Source organism: Myotis davidii, unplaced genomic scaffold (assembly GCF_000327345.1).
Source record: "Myotis davidii unplaced genomic scaffold, ASM32734v1 scaffold77, whole genome shotgun sequence".
Taxonomy (NCBI): Eukaryota; Metazoa; Chordata; class Mammalia; order Chiroptera; family Vespertilionidae; genus Myotis; species Myotis davidii.
The window spans coordinates 5573755-5585634 of NW_006289713.1; the positions used below are offsets into that span (position 1 = coordinate 5573755).

At 55.1% G+C, this 11880-nt stretch overlaps 1 protein-coding gene across 3 annotated transcripts in view; it reads right to left on the minus strand.

Moving 5' to 3' along the window:
- Positions 1–11643, minus strand: part of GSE1 (Gse1 coiled-coil protein) — a 436931-nt gene extending 425288 nt beyond the window's left edge. For all 3 annotated transcript variants that reach the window (XM_015562980.1, XM_015562979.1, XM_006762225.2), the window contains exon 1: positions 10015–11643. In XM_015562980.1, coding sequence (XP_015418466.1) covers positions 10015–11427 — 1413 coding nt within the window. In that variant the 5' untranslated portion in view covers positions 11428–11643. The remainder of the gene's footprint in view (positions 1–10014) is intronic.
- Positions 11644–11880: the final 237 nt, after the last annotated feature.

An 11880-nucleotide genomic window follows, 5' to 3' on the forward strand; every position in this document is an offset into this window, starting at 1 on the left:
AGCACATGTTGTTTTTAAATGTAAAATATAATGCAAACTGAGGATACCTTTAAAACACTGAAGTAGTTCCTAGAGCAGTGATGGCGAACCTTTGGAGCTCGGCGTGTCAGCATTTTGAAAAACCCTAACTTAACTATGGTGCCGTGTCACATATAGAAATTTTTTGATATTTGCAACCATAGTAAAACGAAGACTTATATTTTTGATATTTGTTTTATATATTTAAATGCCATTTAACAAAGAAAAATCAATCAAAAAAATGAGTTCGCGTGTCACCTCTGACACGCATGTCATAGGTTCGCCATCACTTTCCTAGAGTATAATCAAATGAGGGGCAACATCTACGTAACAGCTTTAGAAAATAAAATAAGGACATCCTTACAATGGCACTGCTGGCTTAGAAATTCTGGAAGGGGAGCCTTTTTCGTAATCGTCACTTACTTAAATCCTACCCATTTGTAGCGCCCCCATCAGTGACTCCTCCTCCAGGCAGCCTTCCCTGACCTCCATCTCACTTCAGGCCATCAAACAGTGGCCACAGGCTGCCCCAAGCCAGGTCTGGGTGGGCCCTCAGCCATCTCCCATGAACCACACATACCACGACCTGCTGTCCACTGAGCCAACCTTAATCTCCCACATGGTACATCCTGGCATCGCATCTGGGGGGAGTATGGACATTGGAGTCAAACAGCCTGATTGGAATCCCAGCCCAGTACTTGCCCACTGTGTGACTTTGGACAAGTGACTTCCCCTCTCTGTCCTCAATGTTCCATATCTATGAAATGGGAAAACCTACCTCCTAGGACTGGTGAAAGGTTACAGAAGGGGATACCGGCAAAGCTCTTAGGACAGTGGCTGGCACAGAGGAGGTTTTCGATGCTGTCTGCCATTGCCGTCTTCCTGGTCATCATCATCTCCTTAGACCTCACTGTGTCTTCATCAGGACCAGATGGGTGGCTAGAACCTTGTCACCAGCTCTGCCCCACAAATGACACTAATTGGTGGGCAGGATGACGTGGCTCTGACCTGAGGGGTCTCCCTTAGACCTTGAATGATTCCTCTCCCACCTCCCTCTGACCCTGTGGCCAGGAGGAAAACAGTAGACCCGAGAGGTGGCTGTTCCTGCCCAGAACTCTGGCTCTGCTGAGCCAATACCAACTGAGGCCTTTGTGTCATGTATTTGAGGCTGCTGGCACCTCTGGAAGGAAATCCAATCCAGCCATTGATTTCATACGGGGTTCCACAGGCTGGGCGGCAGGAAACAAAAGCAAGTGGCTGGGGTGGCCAGGGCGGGGACGGGGAACCTGAGAGCCATGGTCTCAGAGCCAAGCCAGCCCCTGACCTCTGGGGTCTCTCCCCGCTCCATCCCACTCGTGCCAACAGGTGCAGGAAGATGAGATGGTGAGAATTTGACAGCCGCTTGGGAGCCAAGGGGCTCAGCTACTGGTCCATCATCTGCTCCCATTTTACAGAGGGGAACATGAGACCCAGTCAGGGGGAGGGTCTTGCGCACGGCCACTGTGGGGGGTGGGGGGGCAGCAACCACGGCTTCTGATTCCCAGGGCCGTGGCTGGAGCAAGGCAAAACCTCAAGAGCAAGTGCAACCTGTTCGCAATTCCTTTTTTTAAAAAAATAAAAAAGATGTTTTTGTTGATTTTTTCTTTTTTTGAGAGAGAGAATGGGAGAGGGAGAGAGAAACAGCGACCAGAGAAAAAACCGATGGGCTATCTCCTGCACTCCCCCTATTGGGGACTGAGTCTGCAACCGGGGCATGTGTCCTGACTGGGGATCTAACCAGGACCTCGTGGTGCATGGGCCGATGCTCAACCAACTGAGCCACACCGGCCAGGGCAATGTTCTCAATGCTTAATACAGCTCCCCTCCTCCTGGGAGGAGCTGACCAACTCCCACCTTGAGACACAAACCTGATGGCTGGAGACCTGCAATAGGAGGTGTGACTGTGGTCAGGGAGGAGTCACAAATGGGACTTTCTGAAGCCTATAGCATGGTTTTTGCCTGCTTAAAAGCCCCCAGCAGAAAGCGGAACGCCAAGGGCTTAACAGGGAGCTACCAGGTGGCCCAGCAATTCCACTCCTGGTGTCTACCCAAGAGAAATGAAAACACATGACCACACCGAAACCTGCACACACATGTTCACAGCAGCATTATTCACAACAGCCTCAAACTGGAGACAACTCAGATGTCCATTACCTGAGGAGTGGATAAACAACAGGTAGTCTGCCCGTACAGTGGAATATTATTCAGCCATAAAAAGGCATAAAATACTGATATATGCCACGACATGGTTGAATCTCAAAGATATTAAGTGAACACAATCAGACACAAAGGACTCGCATTGTATGATTCCATTTATAAGAACCATCCAGAATGGGCAGATCCCTGGGTACAGAAAAGAGATTAGTGGTGACCAGGGCCTGGGGTGGGGAATGGGGAGTGATTGCTAATGGGTACAAGGTTTCTTTCGGGGCTGATGGACATGTTCTAGAATTAGATAGTGGTGATAGCTGCACAACTCTGTGACTGTACTAAAACCCACCGAATTATACACTTTAAAAGGATGGATTTTATGGTGTGTGGATCTTATTTCAATTTAAAAACAAAAACAGCATCTTCTCAGGGTCAGCCCGCAGTCCTCCTGCCAATGAGGCCCCACCTGACCGGCCCTTGTGGCCTCTGAGATGAGCCCTCCCTGCCCTCTGGCACCTGGCCTTCCCCACTGCTCTGAGGTCCCACCTCGGGGCCCTGCCCAGATCCCCTTCGTCGCTCATGTGGCAGCCCCCACCCCACGCATGTCTCCCAGCCCCCCCATGACCCCTGTCACAATCCCTCCCTGCACCCAGTCTGGTTTGTTCACTGCTGGACCCTGAGGCCCAGAACAGTGCCTGGGACACAGTAGGCGCTCAATAAAGACAGACTGAACACATGGACAGAATCCTTTGTGACTGCCAGGCCTTCAAGATAAAAAGCCACAAACTCCTGGGCTGTGTTTACCTCTATCAGCAGTCTCATCCCAGTGCTGGAATCTTCTGGAAGTTTTAAAATCCCAGTGGCACGAAGACCATCCCTCACAGATTCTCATTTAACAGGTCGTGATAGGGTCCAGTCATTGGCATTTTTTTTCCAATTATCATAGTCTAATAATTGGCACTTTAAAATTCAGACTGCTTCAAGTTGAGTCACATGCATTTCCAGGGATTCCAAACACTGCCAAGCCCTCCTGCCCCATCCCTTCTTCCCACTGCAGGCAGAACTACTTAAGGTTTTCCAGTAACGATACTCACCGCATCCAGGCCTTCGCACATGCTCCTCTGCCAGGAGCACATGACTCCCATGTGGACCCGGCTGAGTCCTTTTCAGTCTTCAGGACTCAGCTTAGATGCCACCTCCTCCAGGAAGCCTTTCCTGAATGTACCCATTTCCCAAACTTCAGCTGGGTTCTCAGCGGACCCCAGCAGAGAACACACTGCATGGCTACAGTCAGTCCCTTCACTCCTGGTCCCCTGTCAGCACCCAAGGGCAGAGGCTGCCTGATTCCACAGCACGTCCTTGGAGCGTCAGGTGCTCACAGAGCACCTGACGGACAGTAGGCATGCACGCAAACATTTGTTGAGCTAATGGGCAGAAAGTGTGTTTACATTTCTCGAGGGCAGCCCAGGACAAGGGTAGAAGCAGAAGTGCAGCTGCGTCCCTGGCACGGGGCTGCCAGAATTTCTTACAAAACTTATACATATAATTAGCTGGTGTTACTGGGGGGGGGGGGGGGAGAAAAAACCCAAACCAGCAAAAGTGGCATAAGGCTGTGGGCCTGTTGGTCCTCCTGGTGTAGCGGTGTCTGAAAAACGATGATCAGCGAGGTTTTTCGGACCCTAACATGTCATCATCCTCCACAGAGTAGAATATCATGGTGGTTCGGGGCCCCAGCATCACAGATGGAATTTAAATCCTAGACCTCACTAAATAGGGAGATATTAGACAAAGGGTACAAACTTCCAGCTATAAGATCAACAAGTTTGGGGATATTACAGCATGGTGGTTACAGGTGATAATACTGTATCATATCCTTGAATATTGCCACGGGAGTAGATCTTACATGTTCTCACCACAAAAAGAAAGGGTAGCTATGTGAGCTCATGCTATGGTGGTAATCATTTTGCAACAAATAAATGTATCCAATCAACACACTATATACCTTAAACTTATAAAATGTTATGTGTCAATTATATCTCAATGAAAATTGGGGGAGGGGAATGAAAATAAAGAAAACTTAGACCCCAAGAAGTCATTCTCCCGTCCCTAACTCCACAGAAGAAACCACCAATAAATCACTAGATACATTCCCAGCCAGTCTGGGCACAGCCTCAGCATCCTCCTCAACACAGGGCCCAGTCCGCTAGGCTCAGGCGGGTACTGCAGACCGCGTGTGAGCCCTGAAGACCAGACCCTTTCATTCTGACAGATGGGGAAACCGAATGAAGGTCACCCGGTAGGCAGAAGCTCCTTTCACAACTGTTCCCATAAGTTCCCACTTGGGGCTACATGGAGAACGGCAGCCAGGTTCTGAAATGCTTGTTCTGGACGGCGGGAGTACCATCCCTCTCCACCATCCGCACGGAAACATGGACCTCGGGCAGACGATGAGCCCGAATCCCAGACCTGGGCTGTTCCCAAGCTGAGAAAATGTGCAAAGAAGGCAAACTTGCCCAGAACCTACAAACGCTCGAAAAACACTCATGGGTGCGATCCAGGGAAGTCTAACCAGAGAAGGGGCCAGAAAGCTTTACAGATTCTGGCCGTGGCCAAAGGCAGCCAGCCCTCCTCCAGCCCCTTCCCTTCCCTGCATCCAAAGTCGGCTGAGTTTTGAAGACCTTTTGTCTCCGCGTCCTCTTTCCCAGTTGTCTCCAATCACCCCCAGGTTTAGGACGAGGCAAGTCTGGAAAGTTCAGTCCTCGGAGCAGATGGCTCCCAACTGTCAAGCAAAGCACAGACTTCCCCTGGAGAAGGTGGTTGGCGCTTCAAAAAGGCCTAGAGCCCAGTTACTTCCCAGTGACAGCCTGGGACAGGGTGCCAGTCAGCTCCACGGGGCAGCCCACACAGCTCCCCCATCTGATCCGTCGCCATGCCGAGGTGCCCCACGAGCCTGGACGGGGTAGCAGGAGCGGCCAGGCCCTCCCTGAAGAGCAGGAGCCGTGTGGGCGCAGATAGCCAGGAAACACGGGAAACAGATGTGCGTGCCGGGCCTGACAGGCGAGTGATGACAGACGCGCTCTGCAGGCCTCAGATGTCAGCGCTGAGAAAAGAAAGGCATCGCAGCAGCAACACCTGTTCTGGGCTGGGAGGCCGCACTTGGGGGCTCGCGAGGCGTCCCCACGGTGAGGGGCCAGGGTGCGGTTAGGTAAACAGCTGCACGCTCCATTACCCAGAACGCTCTCCAGACGGAGCTGGAAGAGGGAAGGGCGGCCTGCCCGCCAACTGGCTTGCAAGGAAAGCCAATCGATCATGCAGCTGACCCATCTTGGACGGAGCAGGCCTCTCCCAGCAGCAGGAGGAGTCCCGACTGAAATCTGAACACCTGAGTAATGCTGGGGAGAGCACAGACAAAGGGCACAAGTTGTCAGCAGGCCAGAGGAACAGGGGACAGAGAGCCGGCTAGTGGGGGCTTCTTGGGGCCTCTAGTCCATACAGACACCTCCTGCCTCTCAGCTGCTCTGGGTGGAGGAGGCACATGCAGAGAAAATGATGACCTGCCCCCCGGAAGGCACTGCCACCTTCACAGCTGGAGCCCCAGAGAGGACAGAAAGGCAGGACAGAGTAGAGAGTGGGGCACAGACTACAGAACTGGACTCCTGGGCCCAATGCTGGTCCTGTTGTTACTGGCTGAGTGACCTTGGGCAAATTACTTGATCTCTCTGGACTTGCTTCTTCCTCTATGAAATGAACACAGTGGCCCCTCTCCACACAGGGTTGTGATGAGGATTTAGTAAGTGTGAACACAGGTGAAGCACGGGGCACAGCCTGGAGCATGGAAAACATCCTATACAGGCATCATCATCATGATGTCCCCAGTGCCATCGCCAGCAGCCTGGTCAGCTGCGCCCACTAGCTTTGAAGAGAAGGACAACCATTCTCCACCCCCAGCAGAGAGGTGGGGCCAGGGACTGCAACATCAGAGCCGGGGGGTGACAACAAGAGACCCAGCAGAGCATCCAGTACCCCAGGGAGGGAGAAAGGAATGGACATGTCTCGTATCCTTGCTGAACGTAAGCTGCTCTGACATCACAAACCTTCCAGAGGATGATCATCTACACTGCAACGGAGGCTCAGAGAGGGCATGCGTTTACCCAAGGTCACACAGCCAGGTCCCAGCAGAATGAAAATGAAAGCCAGGCCTGCCAGAAGGCCAACCCAGGGTCTTTCGGTGGCTCTGCAGAGCCTTGTGTGTGATGGGGTTCCTTCCTGGGGAACGGATGCCAGGACCCTGGAAGGGTGGGCTGCAGCCTCCCCAGCCCAGCCTTGACACAGCCCTATCCGAGCGGCCAGCTCAGAGATGTGGTGACTGCAGGGCAGGGTGCTCTGGGGCAAGGGGTCCAGCTGGAGAGAAAAGCCACAAACATACCCAAAGGGCACTGGTGACACTCTCCTTTCTTTGCTTCTTCCTTTCTGTCCTTCTTTCCTTCCTGCCTTCTTTCCTTCCCTCTTTTCCTTCCCTTCCCTTCCCTTCTTCCTCCCATCCTTTCTTCCTCCCCTCCTTCCTCCCTTCCTTCCTTCCCTTCTTCCTTCCCTCCTTTCCTCCCTTCCTTCCCTCCTTCCTTCTCTCCCATTTTCTTTCATACTATTTAAGGTTGTCACTAAGGAATACATGCTAACAGGAAACAGCTGAGGCGTTATAGAAGGCGGTATGGATGAGGCTCTGGAACATGCCGTCCCAGTTAAGTGGTTTCCCTGCGGCCACCCTCCAAAGCCCCAGCCACTCCCCCCAAATTCTCAAACCACACGCTAAAGAGAGACACAGAATATGAACGTGAGAACCAAGGAGTAGGGAGCTGGCATAGGAAACACGTGTGGCAGCCTCTGCCCCTCCCGGGTGGCTCACAATTCCTGCGCATCAGTCCCTTTGTAGTGCTCCCAGCTCCCGCAAGCGTGCATGCGCTCTCACTCCCCACCTGGGCCTGGCAGGGCCTCCTACTCCTCCTGCTGTGCTCCCAGCTCTGCGGGAGGCTATAGTCCTTGTTGACTCTTTGTCCCCTGACACTGAAGGCTCTGAACTTGCCACCAAGTCCTCGGTGCCTAGAACAGCACCTGCCTCAGAGGAGGCACCTCATGAATGCTGGCTGAATGAATGGGAGGCAGGGGTGCCGGGAGGAAAGGCATAGGCTGCATTTCCGGCATCTCCCGTCAATCAGGTGCTCTTACAGGTGGGGTCTATGCTTCTCTTTCCATCGTCTAATCCAGCCTGAGGCCCACCCTGCTGCCTCCACCACAAACAGGCGCGCTGGCCTCACCATCCACCTGCATTGCTGCCACAGCCAGGCCCTGCGGGGATCTGTTCCTGGCCTGTTCCAAGCCTTCTTGTAAGAACTTTTTATTGCTCCCCTAAACCCAACTTCCTTTTCCTGCTTTCAAGGCTTCTAGTTACTCCATCCTGACTTCCCCTTCACCTCACCTCCACCACACCCACAGGTACTCCTGCCCATCCAAGGCTGCATGGCTCCTCCTTACCTCTGTCCCTTTCCTCCTGCTTTACCTCACTCCATCCAATGAACAGGGCTTCGGGGTCAGAAGACCTGGGTTCAAAAGCCCCCTCAGCCATCTACTTGGATAGTTACCAAGGTCATCGGACTTTTCTGAGTCTCAACTTACTCATCTGTAAAATGGGAATCATCGGGCCTCACAGGGCCACGGTGAGGAGTTAAAAAAAAGAAATGGTGCAAAAGTTAGTCTGACATCCAGCCTTCCCAAACTCACGCCAACCGCTTCTGGACAGATACCAGCTTGCGTGTTCTTCCACACCAGGCTACCCCCAACTCCCACCTCCCCAGCTGGACTAAGAACTGTAGCTTCTTTTGTTTCCTCGAGCTCCTATCCGTTGAGGCCCTCAGTTGGCATCTCATCAATCCTGATGAGCAAGCAAATCAACACGAGAAAACTCAGCCCAGTTTGGATGTCCTGCAGAAAACATGCTGTCGGAGAGGCCCCATGGACAGCACTTTGATTACCCCATGACACACTGTCATACCTGAAATCCACACCCAGCCTGCAAACCCGAAGCCTCGTGGAAGATTAACCTAGAAAAAACTGCCCCAACACGTCGGGTGGACATGGTCCCACTACCATCCAAGCACTTGACGTTCTGGGAGTGTTTACATTCCCCCATTCATTCAATTCTCACAGTGACCCTGCAAGGCGGGTGACAGAGATTGCCACTCCTCAGCCAAGGAAACGAGCTCGGCGAGGATAATAAACGGACTCATTGGCGCTTGGTTTCTCAGAGAAAGGAAGAGTGGAACCCAGGTCTGTCCTGCTCCAAAGCTGGGCTCTTCTCCCAGTGCCAGCCCTTGCGGAAAGTGCAATTCTCCAGATATCCAGCAGTAGGCGCCACAAAGATCTGCCACCCACCACAAATGAGAGGACCTACCACCAAAGTCCCCAAAGGCAGCTCTGAAGTCCAAAGCAACATCAGCAGAGAAGGAGCCCTGGACAGAGCATGAGGAATGGGGCCAAACCCATGACGGGGGTAGAGGAGAGAGTGGCGGGCAGGGGGTGCAAATTTGGGCCATGTCACTTTATTTATTTTATTTCAGAGAGGAAGAGAGAGGGAGAGAGAGATAGAAACATCAATGATGAGAGAGAATCATTGATTGGCTGCCTCCTGCACACCCCACACTAGCGATCGAGCACTCAACCCAGGCATATGGCCTGACTGGGAATAGAACCATGACCTCCTGGCTCCTAGGTTGACACACAATCACTGAGCCACGCCGGCCAGGCCATGGGCCCGGTCACTTTAAAGGTGCCACACACATGGACACAGGAACCTTTCAAACAAGTGGAATGACTATTCCTGAACAGACCAGAGAGAGAGAGAGTTCCCCATTCCCACATCCTTCTGCGGGCCCCTCACCAGCGGCTACCGCTTACAGGCGTCTGATTGAAACAAGCCGGTCTGTCTCTGGTAGAAATCAGGACTCATGACCCTGGGTGGCCATAATGGTGATCACAGCTCACAGATGCCCACTTCAGACCCACCAGGGGCAGCGCCCACTTCAGCCTTTGCAAAGCCAGATCCGAAATGAACTGAGCCCTGTCTGGCTCCTCTTGGGCAGGCAGCGTGAAGGCAGGCGCCTTATAAACAGGGCCAGCGCCAGGCCTCCTGCCTCCTCCGGCACAGCTGACTTGCAGAGAAGAAAGACTCACTTCCCACAGGGGGAAACGTCTGTTTAGGCCACTGTCCTCCTGGGTACCAAACCCTCACATCTGGAAGTCTTTCTATCTGCTGTGAAGCAGCCAGAGTCACAAAGGGAAGGTGTGAACTTGGATGGAAAACTCTGGAAAAGCTAAGCCACCAGGGAGCTAGAGTGAAGAGGAACTTCCACCTCTGATGTGTCTGAAACCGGGTAAGTACGGAGACCTCTCGGTGACCTGCGTGGCTGGACTAATTACCAATGTTATCAGGCGGATGACAGACATGCCCCGAACTTCCTCTGTTTGGTAGATTCTGCTGCAAACACACTCAAGTTCAGGCCCATGCTTGCTGTTGTCAGCTGTGCCCTATTCTTCCACAAGACCACTCCTGGCCCCCAACTTCTCTGAGCTGGGCATGCCTCTCAGCCCAGCCAAGCCGGTACATCCACCCAACACCAGCCTGCTGACTCAGGCAGGGCACCTCCTGCTGGAACACACCACACAGAATCAGTGCTAACTCCTGGCAGAGAAACAGAAAACATCTCTTCTTTCCCTGCCTGGATGTCAGAGGATGAGATGAGAACCGCTGCTTACCTTTATCGCCGTTGCCACTGGGGAGCTCCAGCCCACAGGTCCCTGGCGGGTAAGCCCTTGGCCAGCACACACCAGCGTCCCACACTCCACACAGGCGCCGATGATCAGCTGCCGCCCGTCGTCCACCAGCAGGCTGTGGCTCGCCCGCAGGGTATAGAGAAACAAGGGCAGCCGGGCTACCCGCACAGCCTTCAACCCAAGACAACGCTTCCTCTCCTGCTGGCAGAAGAAGCACACAAACGTGTCCACTTGGTACTGCCGGGACCAGGCACTGACGGCATGGTGGGCACTGCGTGCCTCATGCTGCAGCCACTGGCCTAGCAAGTCGTGGTAGCAGAGCACGCAGGTGGCCACCAGGCCCGTGGAGTCGGCAGGCCTGGCGCGTGGAGCAGGTGGGTACACAGTGAGGAAGGGGAAGAAGGGTTCCTTCTCGCCCAAGCGACTGGAGGGGTTCACGTTGAGCTGGAACTCCTTCCCGGGGCCCAGCTCAGTCCCGCAGATGTAGCAGACGGACACGGCGCTGCCCTGGGTCGATGTGGGCAGCTCGGAGAGAGCAGGGTCAGAGGCAGGGAAGGCCTGGTGGTACCTGCCCAGGAAGCCCTGCACAGAGGTGATGAGCTCCTCATTCTGACAGGCCCGGTACAGGGCCCAGATGTCCTCCAGGATGCTGAAGCACTTGGGGCAGCTACGAACCTCACCGCGCTTGTTGGGGCCTCGGGCATTGGGGGGGCAGGGCAGGAGGCTGAGGAAGGGGAAATGCATGGTGCTCCTGGCATTGCCATTGAGGATCCTGGAGGCCACAGCCCGGGCATCAGGGGTGCAGTCCTCCCCACAGAGGTAGCAGGCCTCTGGCAGGGTCCCCGAGGTGGTGCCCTCCTCCCTCGGGAGCCTCCTGCCCTTGGAGGCCATGCCGGGGGCGTGGCTGTTCAGAGGCACCACGTACAGTCTCTGCAGGACAGGCACGCTGGCCAGCTCGAAGCTTTGCCACTGCTGCATGAGGGAGGAGAAGCAGCAGGGACACACCAGCGTGCTGCCGCCCTCGCTGATGGGCTGAGCCCCGGGAGGTGGGCTGTGCAGCCACAGGAAGGGAAAGAAGGGGGCCTGAGCCAGCTTCTCCTGCTTCTGCACGTGGATCTGGTGCTGCGAGGCCGGGGACAGTGCCGACCCGCAGATGTAGCAGCAAAGGCCCCCTGGTGGCGCTGGGCGGCTCTCCAGAGGAACCCGGGGGACGCGGCCACCGGTTTCCTTCTCTTTGGGGCCACAGGGGCTCGGGAGAGGCGGCTCCTTGCGGTCCTCCTCCTCGCTGGTGATGTGGACGTCACTGTCCTCGGAGAGGCAGTAGCCTCCACGGGGCTCCCCCAGGGGCCTGCTCTCCGGCGTCTTGGCGGCCCTGCCTGAAGGGGCTCCTCTCATGCCGTCTGCAGGGGCCACTGGGGCTGGAGGGCCTAGCCAAGGGCCTTGAATCCCTCTCAGGACACTGGCCCGGGCCTCAGGGACCCAGGGCCTCCCGACGCCCTTTCTCCGGCGCCGAATGCCGGTCTTGGGCTCCCCGTCCACGTGGAGCTTCGAGGGGTCCCCCTCCTCCTCCTCCACGTCACCCTGCGCGGGGGTCTCGGCGCTCTGTCCCGGAGGGGGGCTGGAGGGCCTAGCCAAGGGCCTTGAATCCCTCTCAGGACACTGGCCCGGGCCTCAGGGACCCAGGGCCTCCCGACGCCCTTTCTCCGGCGCCGAATGCCGGTCTTGGGCTCCCCGTCCACGTGGAGCTTCGAGGGGTCCCCCTCCTCCTCCTCCACGTCACCCTGCGCGGGGGTCTCGGCGCTCTGTCCCGGAGGGGGGGAGGGGGCCGTCCTCCCCTCCTGGCAGCGG